Source organism: Carassius auratus, chromosome 46 (genome assembly GCF_003368295.1).
Source record: "Carassius auratus strain Wakin chromosome 46, ASM336829v1, whole genome shotgun sequence".
In the NCBI taxonomy this organism is placed as follows: Eukaryota; Metazoa; Chordata; class Actinopteri; order Cypriniformes; family Cyprinidae; genus Carassius; species Carassius auratus.
The window spans coordinates 6350465-6365666 of NC_039288.1; the positions used below are offsets into that span (position 1 = coordinate 6350465).

At 35.9% G+C, this 15202-nt stretch overlaps 1 protein-coding gene across 2 annotated transcripts; it reads left to right on the forward strand.

Moving 5' to 3' along the window:
• The first annotated feature begins 356 nt into the window (after positions 1-356).
• LOC113063994 (regulator of G-protein signaling 14-like) lies at positions 357-14984 on the forward strand. Of its 2 annotated transcripts, none has more exons than XM_026234474.1 (15): positions 357-504; positions 1111-1132; positions 5921-6090; positions 7203-7295; positions 7396-7539; positions 10220-10411; positions 10490-10607; positions 10697-10740; positions 10822-11013; positions 11925-12001; positions 12565-12691; positions 13297-13372; positions 13561-13616; positions 13710-13812; positions 13896-14984. In XM_026234474.1, the coding sequence occupies exons 1-15, from the start codon at positions 460-462 to the stop codon at positions 14159-14161; spliced, it is 1725 nt and encodes a 574-aa protein (XP_026090259.1). In that variant the 5' UTR covers positions 357-459; the 3' UTR covers positions 14162-14984. The 2 variants fall into 2 exon arrangements, with proteins under 2 accessions (XP_026090259.1, XP_026090260.1); XM_026234475.1 differs by having other exon boundaries at positions 460-504; positions 13564-13616; positions 13896-14161.
• Positions 14985-15202: the final 218 nt, after the last annotated feature.

Sequence of the window (15202 nt, forward strand, 5' to 3'; positions counted from 1 at the left end):
AATCATCTCAAAACGATAGATCTGATTGTGTTTGAAAGCTACCTGATTGACATTCACCAACAAAAGTGCAGCGTTATTTTGGTGATGATTACTCGAGCGATAACATTTTATCTAATCTAAATATGCTCTTTCAGAATATGATCTATCAATAATAATACAACAAATGTTAAATGTCACAAATAGCCTATTATTTCTTTTCAGTGAATGTTCTTATACAAAAATGACTTCATTCATTATGTAATGAAGGAAGAACTGCAGCCATGGTTTCACAGTAAAAATGTTCAAAAAAGAGCTCTGTCTGAAACATGCCCACACTTCCTCTTGCGGCATGTTACCATGGTAAGACTTCCTGTTCAAGCAGGAAGTTATATTTTGTTCAGAGCACATCTCATATGCACATCAGAAACGGCTCACTCATGCACTCATTATTAATCTAAAGTACGTGTGAATTTAAAGGATATGTCTCTGAAAGCGAACAACATTGGGATATCCAACGGACTTCAGGTACGTTCAGAGGGCATGAATGTAAAGGTGTGCGTTGGTTTGTGTGCGCAAACAGAGACCTGCCACAAAATATGAATATGAAAATGAAAATGCACCTGGTAACAATGAGTTGAGTAATTTTTAAAACCGTATCAGTTCAAGTTATAAGGCTAAAAGTGGCCTTGAAAAGAAATCAATGTAGAGTTGCAGCTACTTTCTTTCCTTCAGGATGAAAAATCATAGTTTTAAAAGTGTTTTTTTGCACTTCTATTTGGTTTTTTCCTGTAAATCATTGAAGATATAAGTTCTACTACATTGCCCTCTGTGAATTAGAAGATCAGAGAACAATAATATCAGTTAATATGCAGTTTGGGGGAAGAGGAGGGGTGGGGGAGAGAAGCCATTTTATCTCCGACTCCAAATGTGCGTCACATTTTGTTGCTTTCGAGCGGAGAGCATCTCATTTGCCCATAGGCACTGAATCAAACTACATTCATTTTCAAAGAAATGTGCTTCAACTAAGTTTCAAATAAAACAGATGACTGTATGCCTTGATCCAACATATATATTTTTGATTAGTCTACATTATTACAGTTCTGATCAATATAATTTCATTTTCTCCCACAGACCCTGGCTGTTTCAGATGGAGGTGAGTGATGCATTAATAATGGATTTTTTTTATTATTTTTTTTTTTTTTCGAGAAGGATTAACGATATATTCCCCCTTCATTAAGTGTCTTCAGAGGCATCAGGGGAAAGCTGTGTTTTCACACTTTATCCATGTAGCAGCACTGATGAATTCATACATCTGAGTTTAGCACTTTACCATTGACCTGTTTACATCCGGTTTTGGGGAGCAGGTGTAACCACATCAGTTTCCTCTCTCTGTAGTGTCATAATGAGACCAGGAAAGAAAAAACATGTAGGTAGGCAGACAGACAGACAGACGTATAGAAAGTCACATGACTGTCTGGAAGTGAGAACAATCATCGATAGCACTAGTATAATCATCAAGCGCCTGATGCTAGTCTAAATCATGCTTGGGAAATTCCTCTGCTGAATTTCAGTGCCACAAAAACAAGTGACAATTGAAGTGGCGGAATAAAGGAAGAGAGCTGTAGAAAACGACATTAACAGTTTTTTTTTTTTCGGCAGCACTGCCATTTACGCCAACAAGACAGGAAAAAGAAATGTCAAATTGACGAGCTGATTCTTTAGCATGTCTCAGACATTCCTGCAGCCTGAAGAAGACAAAACAGAACTAAATCAGCTCATGAGCCCATTGACAAAAAGATTGACATTCACTGACTGGCATGTTTGTACATTAGTTTTTATTTTCACTGTAGTATGCACAGTGCATTTGATCTGACATGTTCAAATGGAAAACATCAGTTATTACAGCTTAAAATAAGACGAACTGCAAAAATTAGCATGTTTTTCAACACTGATAAAAGCTTCATACTCACAACCCTTTTGTTATAACAAAATCCGGTTTTGCTTTATTTTTATGGTCCCTTTAACACATTCTGTTGACTATAAGTAACGTTGTACCTACATGTCTACTAACACTCATTAGAGTATTAGTAGACTGTTTAGGGTTAGGGTTAGAATAAGTTTACATATACAAAGTTACTAATAGTCAGTAGAATGTCTGTTGGGAGACCATGATAATAAAGAGTTAGCAGATATTAGACAAACAGTCTACTAATACTCTGATGAGATTTAGTACACATGTATGTGCAACATTACTGATTGTCAGCAGAATGTTAAAAGGGAACATCAAAATAAAGTGTTACTCAAAAACCACCTAAATGTGAACATATCATAGCAATATTTGATGTACTATAATTTTTCAGATAATGTGGGACAGATCTACAGCAAAAAAAAATTTTTGGTGGTTGCAACTTTATAGCATATAGTATATGTAAAATGTAATATTTAAATATTTAATATTTACAACTTTTTTCCTTCTATGAAAAGTTGGAAATGGCCCAAATTTTGTTAATGTTTTTTTTCATAAGAAAACTCTTTAATATTGGTTGAAACAAGATTTTATGTGTTTGGAAGATCGTAGCTTGGTCTTCCAGAAGTAAGCTTGATACTTACTTGTCCCATAGTCAGCCTGATCAAGGCCTACAAGGATAATCACCAACTGGCAGTCCATCTGATCCATCATTCATTGACATCATCCATCTAATGACAAAAATGGCTAGTCAAGTCAAGTGATCTTTATTTATACAGCACTTTTGACAATACAGAATGCACAAGTTAGTCCTTATAGTAAGCATACAGGAATAATCTTGTCGCGAACTTGACCGGACAAAGACTGAGTGCGCGTGTGTGGCTTTTGTAGTGCAGCCCTGATGAGTGGGTGATGATGAACAGGTGGAGGTGATCTAATACTCAGGTGAGGGTGTGCGCAGTGATTGTATGGAGGTGGAACCTGGCGTGTTTGTAAAACTATCAAACTGCACAACTCAATTTATAACTGATGAAGAAGAATTTACAGAACAGCCATTATGTGTAAATCAGTGATCTAGGTTATTACATGTGGAGGTTTTAGAGGTTTTAGGTCTGATGATTAACACCTCTTTTTTTTTAGAATATAGCAGTAAATAAATTACTCGTTATCCAGTATTTTTTTATATTGACTTTGCATTTCGTTAGTTTTTCAAATGGGTATGTTTCGCCGGGCCACAAAGAAATATAGAGCTGAGTGTCATCAGCATAACAGTGAAAGCTAACACCGTGTTCCCTGATGATATCTCCCAAGGGTAACATGTGAACCATGAAAAGCAACGGCCCTAGTACTGATCCTTGAGGTACTCCATACTGCACTTGTGATCGATGTGATACCTCTACATTCACTACTATTAAATGATGGCGGTCATATAAGTACGATTTAAAAAATGGTAATGCACTTCCATTAATGCCAACAAAGTTTTTTAGTCTATTCAAAATAATGTTGTTGTCGATAGTGTAGCACTAAGATCCAGTAGCACTAATAGAGAGATACAACCATGATCAGATGATAAGAGCAGGTCATTTGTAACTCTAATGAGAGCAGTCTCAGTCCTATGGTACGGTCTAAATCCTGACTGGAAATCCTCACAAATATCATTTTTCTCTAAGAAGGAAAACAATTGTGAGGATACTACCTTTTCTAGTATTTTTGACAGAAAAGGGAGATTTGAAATCGGTCTGTAATTAACTAGATCTTTTTGGGTCAAGTTGTGTTTTTTTTATTTTTTTTATTTATTTTTTATGAGAGGCTTAATAACAGCAAATTTGAAGGTTTTGGGGAGATATCCTAATAACAATGATGAATTAATAATAGTCAGAAGAGGAAGTATGACTTTTGGATGCACCTCTTTTAGGAGCTTAGATGGAATAGGGTCTAGCATACATGTTGTTGGTTTAGATGATTTAACAAGTTTATAAAATTCTTCCTCTCCTATTGTAGAGAATGAGTGGAATTGTTCCTCTGGGGATCTATATCGCTATCTGATGCAATAATGTAGCTGACGGCTAAATGATTACAATTCTCCAATAGTGTCACATTTGGAAATAAAGTAGTTCATAAAGTCATTACTGCTGTGCTGTTGGAAAATGTCAATGCCTGTTTGTTAATTTAGCAAGTGTATTGAATAAATACCTGGGGTTATGTTTGTTTTCTTCTAAAAGAGATATCAGATCTAGCAGTTTTTAATGCTTTTCTGTAGGTTTGGGTACTTTCCCGCCATGCAACACAAAATATCTCTAGTTTTGCTTTCCTCATACTGTGCTTCATTTTCCGGACTACTCTTTTTAGCACACGAGTGTATTCATTATATTATGGTGTCAAACTGTTTTCCTTAGTCTTCCTTAAGCGTAAAGGAGCAACTGTATATGATAGAAAAGAGAGTTTATAATTTCTGTTACATCATCAGGTTTTTCTGAGCTATTGGATATGCTGAGGAATTTAGATAAATCAGGAAGAATACTAAGTCTTTTGTGGTTGAAGTTATGGTTCTCCATAGTTGTAACAAGCAGTAGAATTTACAGTCTTCGCTATCTGGAGTTTACACAAGACAAGATAATGATCTGAGATGTCATCGCTTTGCTGCAGAATTTCAACACCTGTAACATCAATTCCATGTGAGAGTATTAAATTTCGACAATGAGTAGGACCTGACACATGTTGTCTAACCCCAATAGAGCTCAGAATGTCTAGAAATGCTGATCCCAATGCATTTTTATCATTATCAACATGGATATTAAAATTAAGACTTTATCTGCTGCCAGCACTAACTTTTATAAAGTCTATTTGGTGCCCTGGTGGCCTGAATATAGTCAGTACAAACATCACAGGGGATTTATCATTAACATTTGTTTTTTATGGAATTTAAAATCAACTACCATCAGAAGAAACACACAGGCCACCATTATTTCACGTGTGCTATACACTCTCAGAAAAAAAGATCAGAAAGACCATTTATGGATAAATACCCTTTAAAAAAATGTCCAATATAGCATTATTTTAAGCAGAGTGAATATTACAAAAACACAATATGCTTTAGTGTATATTTAATGTGAATTAAATGAACGTTTATTGCAATTAAGTGAATAATTGTTCACTTATTTTGTTTAAAATAAACTACAGTTTATTAAGCTTTTTTTTTTTTTTTTTTTTTACCAACTTACAGTAAGTAGGCGTACATCTTTATATGTAAATTCACTATTTATTCTGTTGTCTATGAAATATGATTCAAGGGACCTGACCAACATTTATGGTAAACTAACATATACTTTAATGTCATTTATTTTGAAGCTTGTATGTCATGTATTTAGAAATACTTGTAATTACACACTTATGTGTGCAGTTGCAATTTTAGTATTTCAAATATATTAACTTTACATTATATATTAAACACCACACTACAGTTAAAATTATTATTAAACTACTTTAAGTGTGCTTTAGTATGTTAATAAACACTTTTTGAAGCATGACACAAATATTAAAACAATGATTTAAATGTACTTTAAAAGTAAAATTTTAATTTGACATGATTACATAGAACACTTAAATGTATATTCTAGTGGCTTTTTATTTTGATATTATATTTCGGCAAGTTCACATACACACACACACACACACACACACACACACACACACACACACACACACACACGCACACACACACACACACACACACACACACACACACACATATATTTAATTAATTATGTATCCATACTCTTACTGTTGAATGGCGTAGTTCATATTCCCAAAGATACCATCAAAACAGTTTAAAAAGTTCCAATATTAACTGAAAGTTTCACACTTTACTTAACATGTAAACAAGGTAAAGTGATGCCGTACTTAAAACAGACTTTCACAATGCTTTAAGTTCACCTGCCCGTGCTCTTTAACATTCTCTTTGTCTTTGGGTGATAGAACTGAATGTACTGGAAACAGATGAATGGTCAGTATCACAGTACTCCAGCAGTAACACCAGTCTGCCCACCATGCCCAGTGAAGGGAGCAGTGGGGTGGGACAGGTGGCCAGCTGGGCCGTCAGCTTTGAGAGGCTCCTGGACGACCCAACAGGCGTACACTACTTCACAGTGAGTAAAACAGCCACTATTTTAATAAGCAGTCAGTTGAATATTTATTGACATATCAATGGACTTTAGGGGTATTTATTGATTTGTTTACTGTGAAGTTTTTATCCACAAATGGATCTTCTTAAAGCACTTGAGTTTACTGGGCTCGAAGGTTGAATGAACTATGTATAACATCTGAGAATTTTAGTTTTAAGCATTAATTTAGTCTTATATATATATATATATATATATATATATATATATATATATATATATATATATATATATATATATATATATATATATATATATATATATATAAACTGTTTAAATGTGGTCACAAAGCAACTGAAGCAATTCAACGTTAAAGTACAACTTTAAACTGGTGCTACAGGCAACTTAGAAAATCTTGCAGTTAATTTGATTATTATTATTAATCAAATGACAGCCCTAAAGAAACTGGCAGATTTTAAAGAATATCAAAATTCAAAACACTGCTTGGTGGTTTCCCAAGATTTATCACATACAGCAAGCTGACTATCTTACTCAGCAGACAAAAGCAGAAGTGGTGTCCTAGAAATAAGCTTTTGCTTCTAGTTTCTAAGTGTACACATCATATAGTTTGTACTTACTCACATCTTAATAAACAGAGTGCGGCTGAGAGCTGCTGCCATGTTGCTCGGCACTCTCATTTGTTTAGCAACCATGCAGAGCAAGCAATTCGACCCCAATTCATTGTGAAATGTGTAAAATCTGGGAAAAAAAAGGAGGTGAGGAGGAAAACAGCCCACGGTTTGAGTCAATGTAATTATAGGGAAATGAGGAGCTGTGGAGAATGTTTCAGAGGAAGGGCTGGAAGAGAGTCTTTGAGCGAAAGGAAATATTCAGGCCTTTAGGTGAGAATGCTCTGAGATGGATAAACCTCTATGAATTCTTCATTTGGTGGCCAACAGAGATGCCAGCCAGAAGCAGAAGTTAAATTGCCTTGTTTTTAATAATAATACAGGTGATGATAATTGTGATGTGAATATGACTACCAACACATGCAGTTCATCTAGATTTGAGGCATATTCTTATCATTAAAGAAACATTGTGACCCAAAATAAAAAAAAAATTGTTTGTATTCACCACAGGCATTTCTGAAATCTGAGGTCAGTGCTGAGAACATCTTGTACTGGCTGGCATGTGAAAAGTTTCGCAAGATACCTCCGCATCAAACTGAGAAGGTAAATCTCAGTATATTATATTTAACCACTATTTTATCATTGGTTCTTTTTAATAATTTCTACAAATAACTGAAATGTTACATATGTTTTCTTACCCTAGCTTAAGAAAGAGGCATCCTCGATATATAACACTTTCCTGTCCAGCAATGCAAAGTCTCCCATCAACATAGATGACAGAGTACGAGTTGAGGAGAAAGATGTACAAAATCCTCATCCTGATATTTTTCAAAAAGCCCAACAACAGGTCTGTAATTCCATATACTAATGCAGGGTTCCCGACCACTGTTTCCAGATGGAGGGGGGAGGGGGTGGGGTGGGATCATTTTAATATTTTCCAAAGATATACAGTACTGTGCAAAAGTTCAGTATTTTCACAAACAAAAAAAATGGTTTTAAGTTAGTTATTTCTATGTTTTGCTGTAGTGTGTCAGTAGGAAATATCCGTTTACATTTCCAAACATTATTTTTGCCAATAAATGTAATAATCCATTGAGATTTTTATTTGCACAAGGAGTTTGACAACAGCCAGTGCTCCAAACAGAGATCTGATCTCACCATAATCCAGTCTGTCTGGAATAACATGAAGAAACAGAACAAACTGAGACAGACTAAATCCAGAAGAACTGTGGCAGTGTTTCCAAGACACTTCAAGAAACCTACCTGCAAAGCCTCCTGAAAAACAATGTGCAAGTGCACCTAGGACAAAAGCTTTTTTTAGCGCAGAGTGTGGTCACACCAAATGTTGATTGAATTTAGTTAAGTTAAGTTAACTTTGCACAGTACTGTAGCTTTGCAGGTTTCTTGAAGTGTTTTGGAGACATTGAGGAGGCTGCATTAATCTGTAGAGAGTTACATTTACATCAGGAGAGGATTATTTAGATTTTTTTTTGCTATATCCACATGCTTATTTATTTTAGCGGTACCATTTGTAAATGGTTTCTATATAACATCAGGGATGCAGAGCACATCATAAAGACCCTTGTATACAGAGTGGTAGGGAAAGTGTCTCGCTCACACACTCTTTTTCAGAATTTATGTGTAGTTTTCTGAACACAAACCAATAGAAACTGAAGCTTATTACTGTATGGAATGGAAGGATGTCAGATGGAAGGGTAGTTTGAGATAAATGCTGTAACCACCACCACCACAGCTGTTAAATTTATTTGGTCATTATTTCCTACAAATACAAAAGCAACAGTTAGCCTATTATTTTTCCTGTTTTAATTTGTAATATTCTTCAAATACTTGGTAATGTGGCCATCTCCTGTTCATCTGTTCTTCATTTAGCGAGCCTATTTGCTGTTGGCTGAGTAGAAGTCTAATGTTCATTTCATTACTCTAATTTAGAAAAGCAACAGGTTGCTTTTAGATAACATTTAATTAAGTGAATTAGAACAATAGACTATGTGGAAAAAGCACATTGAAATAGACATTGAATGACATTTATGTAATATGTCAAATGCTTGTAAAGTCATGTAGCCTATAAACACCCATGAAACCTTTATGCATAAACTTGACCTGATTGAATTATGTTTTTATACTTGATGTTAAGATGCTATTTTTCCCCTTTCGCCTGTGGGATACTATAAAAATTTATATTAGTTCAATAACTTACCATTTTGACATTTTTGCCTTTGAAATTATAACAGTGATTGAGAATTAAACTTGCATGTTAAATCGGAAGAAAGTGGACATGTGCTGTTGCCATGGTGAATTATAATTTCAGAGCTCCATTGATCATGGCTTTTCATAATTGTGGTGCACATGCGTAACTCAGAGTCAGCCTACTCATAGTCGACTGAACTAACTAACAATTAAGATTTTCTTAACCCGGAAACTCAGAGTTCCTGAGTATATCAGAGCTCAAGTTTCAACTCCGATTTGGTTAAACCTCCTTATTGAAACGGATCCCAGAAGCATTTCCATCCTTGGTAGTTCAAGTGATGCAAACATCTATAAAGCTAGATAAAGCAAAAAATCTGTTCATTTCAGGCTGCAAAGCAACAACATTTGAGGTTATTTTAAAAGGGAGTGATTCTCTCTCTCTCTCTATATATACACTGAACAAAATTACGCTTTTGAGAAACTGAACAAAATTACGCTTTTGAGAAAAAGTAAAAGTTGCCAAGTATGGTAGCCCATACTCAGAATTGGAGCTCTGAATTTAATCCAATCCAAGTGCACACACACACACACACACACACACACACACAGCAGTGAGAAGTAAACACACCGTAAACACACCCGGTGTAGGTAGCTATATATCCAGCACCCAGGATTCAAGGTATACATTTTTGTTAAATTGGTTATAGTTACGTTATATCACCAAATCCCAACTTTTATCATACGTGATTATTATTTATATAAATAGATTATTATATTATTTGAAAAAATAAAATAAAACAAGGAGCCCTTGCTCATAACAGTGCATCGCAGTTTCAAGTGTTCCATGTACATGACATAAAAAAAAAAAAAAACTAGAGCATTCCCATTTTATTCATCAAAGTTGTCTTCACTGCAAGCTGTGACCATGTTAAGTATCTTTTTCAATCAATTTCAAATGCTTTCAGCCTTGACACAAGACAACAAAACAGCAGAGATTTTTGCATTACTCAAACAAGTGAAACATGTCTGTGAAAAAAATATATTGGCACCGGACTCTTTTGTGAGGCTTGAGAAAAAATATGTGTGTTATATTGAATATATTTTTACATCATTTTATGTGAAGTGACAAAGACATTTTTGTTGTCAAATGGGGTGAGTCAAACCACTTTAGTTTAAGAACCGACGACAATCATGATTCAATTATCAAAAGCTACTAAAAGCACTCAAATCAAGAGCCCACCCTCCTTTTTTTTTTTGTTTTCTTGAACAGAAGTGTCCTCACCTATCCTCTCCTCTCCTTTCCCTCTCCCCGCTTCCAGATCTTCAAACTGATGAAGTTTGACAGCTATACTCGTTTTGTGCGCTCACAGCTCTATCAGAGCTGCATGCTAGCAAATGTGGAGGGAAGGCCTCTGCCGGGGCTGGACCCCCGTGGCAGACCCCTCACAACAACAAAACTCACCAGCAGCACTTCACCCAAAGAGCAAGTCAAATTCGATAAAACTAAGGAGGTATGAATTTCTCAATGCAAAATCTAATTATTTTATCCTAATAAGAGATTCATATGAGTTTTTTTTTTTTTTTTTCAGAGGTTAAAGGTGAAGCCGGGAACAGCAGATGGTGATGATGTGGTAGAGAGGAGGAAGGTCAATTTGCAAAGCATGATGGGAAAGGACAAGCGCAAAGAGAAGAGAGGGTCCTGGGGAGGTGATATTATGATGTCAATATGGGACAAATTGAACTAAGAATAGGCCTTTGGTCTAATAAATTCTCTGTTCTCTATTGGCTATTTCCAGAATCACCTATTAGCTTCAAGACTGGACTTGTGAAGAGTTCAGAGGTAACTCGCCACAAAGTCTGCCAATACCAGTATTATATCATGCCATAATAGTACCAGCTGAAATCAATACTGTTGTTGCAGGTTGAGAAATTAGTGGCACGCTCTGCAGACGGAAGGGTAGATAAGTACTGCTGTGTCTTTCTGCCTGATGGTACGGCTTCTCTGACCCCGGCCCGACCTGGTGTATCCATCCGCAAGATGCTCACCAGCTTGTGTGAAAAAAGAGGCCTTCCTCTGTCAGACATCATTATCTATCTACATGGCAAAGACAAAGTAAGAAGTGTGATACCTTTGTAACCCTGGACCACAAAACCAGCCCAGTGTATATTTTTAGCAATGGCCAAAAAAACAGTATGGGCAAAGTCCTTTTAGGCAAATCGTGCCACTTGGCCGCCATCTTGGCAATGCCTCCGGGCAGCTAATTCAGACTGACCAGACCAGGATCCTAACTAAATGAATGGGCAAAGAGTCAGAACTGCACTTTTCACTGGCCACCGGGACATAAAAACTGCATGTATAGAAACAGCAGTAAAATATGATAAAAATCGCTGAAAAAGTTTGATGACTTTGCCCCAAAATAAGGTTTTAAACACCTTTTTCCCCACAGGTTATACTTTTACTACACACGTGCAAGGGTTCCTCAACTGTGCGCTTACGTCAGAGGAACCAGGCGATGGGTTTAAATGTTTCCCGGCTTGACTGTTAAAAGCAGATGATTTGCTTTCCAGCGGGAGGGGTGGGACGTGCATACATCCGCCATCTTTGCTGTTATGGGTTTTCCTTATATAGTTGTATTGAGGATTGAGGAAGTGGCATGCCTCTTATAAATTATCTCTGGTATGTTTTTTTTTTTTTTTGCACCTTCAGATTTCAGATTTTTAAATAATTGTATCTTGGCCAAGTATTGTCCGATCCTAATAAACCATATGAAAAATGGAAAGCTTGTTTATTCAGAAAACAATCTACACTTATGATTGGTTTTGTGGTCCAGGGTCACATTTCCCATCAGTATATGTACACATTTTACATGAACCTAAAAACCTTTGTATATAATGTTTTTATGGACAAAAAAAGTATGCCTATATATGAATTTCTTTACAAATCTAAACTTGATTTTTTTTTTTTTTTTCTTTAGTTTATGCATTATTTTTTAATTGTGATGTCTCATTGGGTGTTATTTATAGCAACCACTGTCGCTGGACCAGGACAGCTCAGCGCTGAAGGACCAGCAAGTGTTTTTGGAACTGAGGGTCACGTTTGCGTGAGTGCTGGAGAAAAAATAAATAAGTACATTTTATTTAATAGAAATATACTTTTGTGTACAAAAACCTGTTAAATGGATTGTCCACACAAGTGCCATCATTTACTCACCCTCATGTTGTTCCAAACCTGTATGACGACTTCTGCTGCAGGCAAAACAATGTATTTTGTAAATACTATGTATGCTACCATGTACTTACATTTTTATTAATCATTTGATACAATGCAGTTATTGTGTACATGTTTTTACATTGTACTTATTGTGTGTTATTACTGTTTAAATTAATTTCTGTTATCACATTTATATTACACTGTTGACCCATCCCCTACGCCTCAACCCAACCTAAATCCTTCCCATACCACCAAACCTGTCCCTAACCTTACCCATATTCCCACCTCAATAGCAGCAAAAGTGTTTTGCAATACAATATGAACACAATAAGTACATTGTACTGATTTTTTTATGTAAGTACATACAGTAGTAGTTAAGGCCACTTAATATAAAGTGGGACTACAATCTGTTACTGTATGTGCACATGTGTTTGTGTTGTGGTTCTTGCACAGAGTGAAGGTAGCCTTCACAGGAAAGACGGTGGCCATTGTGGTGAAGTCCAATAAGACCCTGCAGGATGCCCTCACAGCAATGCTTCAGAAATACCGCCTAAGGTCACAGGATGTCACTGTCACCATGGTGAGGGGAGGCCTGAAGTGACTTGAACAAGCATTTTGTTCTTTGTTGAAAGTTAATAGTCTGACCTTTTTTTGATAGACCACAAACTTACAGGGAGACAGTCACAGATTTTCCTGTTTTTCTAGTTTCTCTAGACTGCAGCAAAAGTAGGACAGTGCCAGTACTGAACAAATCATTTAAAGTTTTTATGTTTATCAAAGCCCCCACACACAGAAGCTCCGATAAACTCTATACACTTATTATGCAGAAGAAACCTCCAGATGCTCTATAGTATAGTATTATAGTAATGTAAAGCAACTTCAGTTCAAAACAGTTCTTTTCATAATATGCATTGTTATAAAGCAATGTTAAAAAGAACAGAGCCTGCACACCCCTAGTGAGCAAACTGGAGGTTTTCACTTGAATATGCTATTCAGACATAACAAATGCTAAGTAACCTAATTATTTAGAACAACTCTAATTAAATTTTATTTAATAAATAATATCATAAATTACATTGATCTGTTTGATTTAGCCAATATTTCATTCATGTGCTCACATGTTGTTGTTGTTGTTGTTGTTTTTTGTTTTTGTTTAGTTTTTCTCTCTCTGTTCTCTGTTTTCAGAGTGGAACTGGACAGATAATAAATATGAACACTGCAGTAACCTCTCTGGCCAATAAGAAACTAATTCTAGATAAAGGTATGTCAAAATTATATTTTAAATTCTACATCTTCCAAATAGATGGATGGGTGGATGCTTGGGTTTCAAATGTGTTGTATAGATGGAATTTATCGATATTTCTACTATGGGAGATTATGATTTTTTTTGTTCTTCCCTGGAATCAGTCTTGAACAGTTGCTCTAAGATAAAACATCTTATCTTTGTAGCAGGTGTAGACCAGGCCAGCAGCTTAAAAGGGAACTTCTCGCCACCTTCATTACAAGTGAGTCTATTTTACTTTAGGACGGCAGAACTCAATATCTTGATTTTCTTCAGTCCTCCTTTGTGGTCTTACATCTTATGCATCTGTCACCAGGATCGGAGAGGTGCTGTGGATGCAAACATGTTCCCTCCAGGGATTTCCAGATCAACTGCCCGGCAGAGGAACCCTGGATTGAGGAGAACCTATGACATGGAGGGTAAATGATGATTATCTAATTTCTCTTAGCTGGTCTTCATAGTCAAACCCAAGCTCCTTCTCTAAATGTGTCGGGACTTTCAGGTTTGGTGGAGTTGTTAAACCGGGCTCAGTGCTGCAGTGCTGATGATCAGCGAGGCCTCCTGAAGAAAGAACATCTAATGCTGCCTCAGTTCCTCCAGTTACCCCTGGAAGATGTGGAGGAATCTGAGACAGTCAGGTCACTGGAGGAATCCTGCTCCAGTATGGAATCTCTTGAAGTGGATTCTCCTGCAGAACAATCAGAAACATTAGGGAAGGAACAATTAGAGAACGAGTGCTCTAACCCGGCTCGAGAAACTGTGGTGTGAGCTGAACAGATATTTACATCCTTTGCTTTAATGATCTGTCACACTGGAGCATGACAAATAGAGAATGATGTTTAAGGAATATGTACAGGATGGTCTTTAATGATGGACAATGTCATTAGAATTTTATTTTTTTGATAAAAGCAATGCTATGAAATATTGTTTACAGTCTACATAATTCTGCACGTTAATGTCCCGCTGCTTGTATTTATTTCTAAATGATTCACTTAACTAAAATGCATTCTATCTGTTTTCATGAAGTCATTGCGTATTGGCTTAAAGGTTGCAATGAAAGTCACTGGAAACTGGTTTTGATAAAAAAATTATTGTGAACAATTTACTCTGTTAAAATTAGTTAATGCATTAGTTATCACGAGGGAACAGTTTTTAAGCATTTATTAATCTATATTAATTTTAATTTATAAATGTATAAATTTGCATTTAATATTAAAACATTTGGTTATGTATGACTTTAACAGTTTTCTTAATGTACAATAACGTTTCTGGGTGAAACAGGATATTTTTTATAAACAAAAGACAGGACTAGATTATTATTTTTTTTCGTTGTGTTTTTTTTTTTTTTTTTTTTCTGATTGGATCATGAAAAGTAGGGTTCCATCGAGTGATTCCATTCCAGATTGAGTGGAGTTTTGGAGGCTCAAGTTCACCCTTAAGTGTGATCAAATTGTAATTGACCTATTGGTAAGCCCCTCCCCTCGAACGCAGATGGGCCAATGGAAGTCAAGAATTGGTTCATTTGAATGGGGAGTGGAACTTGGACATCTGTAGGTTTCAATGCCATAATAAAAAATTTGGAAGATCTTAAGCTTGCATTGTTTTTATGGCAATGGAATTTATTTGATTCTATTTCCTAAAACCAAACAAAATGCAGCAAAATGTCCTAAAGCATTAGCCCCCAATTCCAATGAAGTGTCATATTGTCATATTCTTTTTAAGTTACAATTTTCATCTGCTCAAGCAGAATGTTAATGTCATCCCCCCATGGCATATTTAAGTGGTACTTGAATGGTGGTCCTTCTGTGT

Excerpts from the sequence above, each read along its gene's own strand:
- LOC113063994 (XM_026234474.1), top strand. The coding sequence starts at position 460 with ATGTCTCTGAAAGCGAACAACATTGGGATATCCAACGGACTTCAG. Across the intron at positions 12,692-13,296 it reads AGGATGTCACTGTCACCATG|AGTGGAACTGGACAGATAAT; the intron begins GTGAGGGGAGGC and ends CTCTGTTTTCAG. Across the intron at positions 13,373-13,560 it reads GAAACTAATTCTAGATAAAG|CAGGTGTAGACCAGGCCAGC; the intron begins GTATGTCAAAAT and ends TTATCTTTGTAG.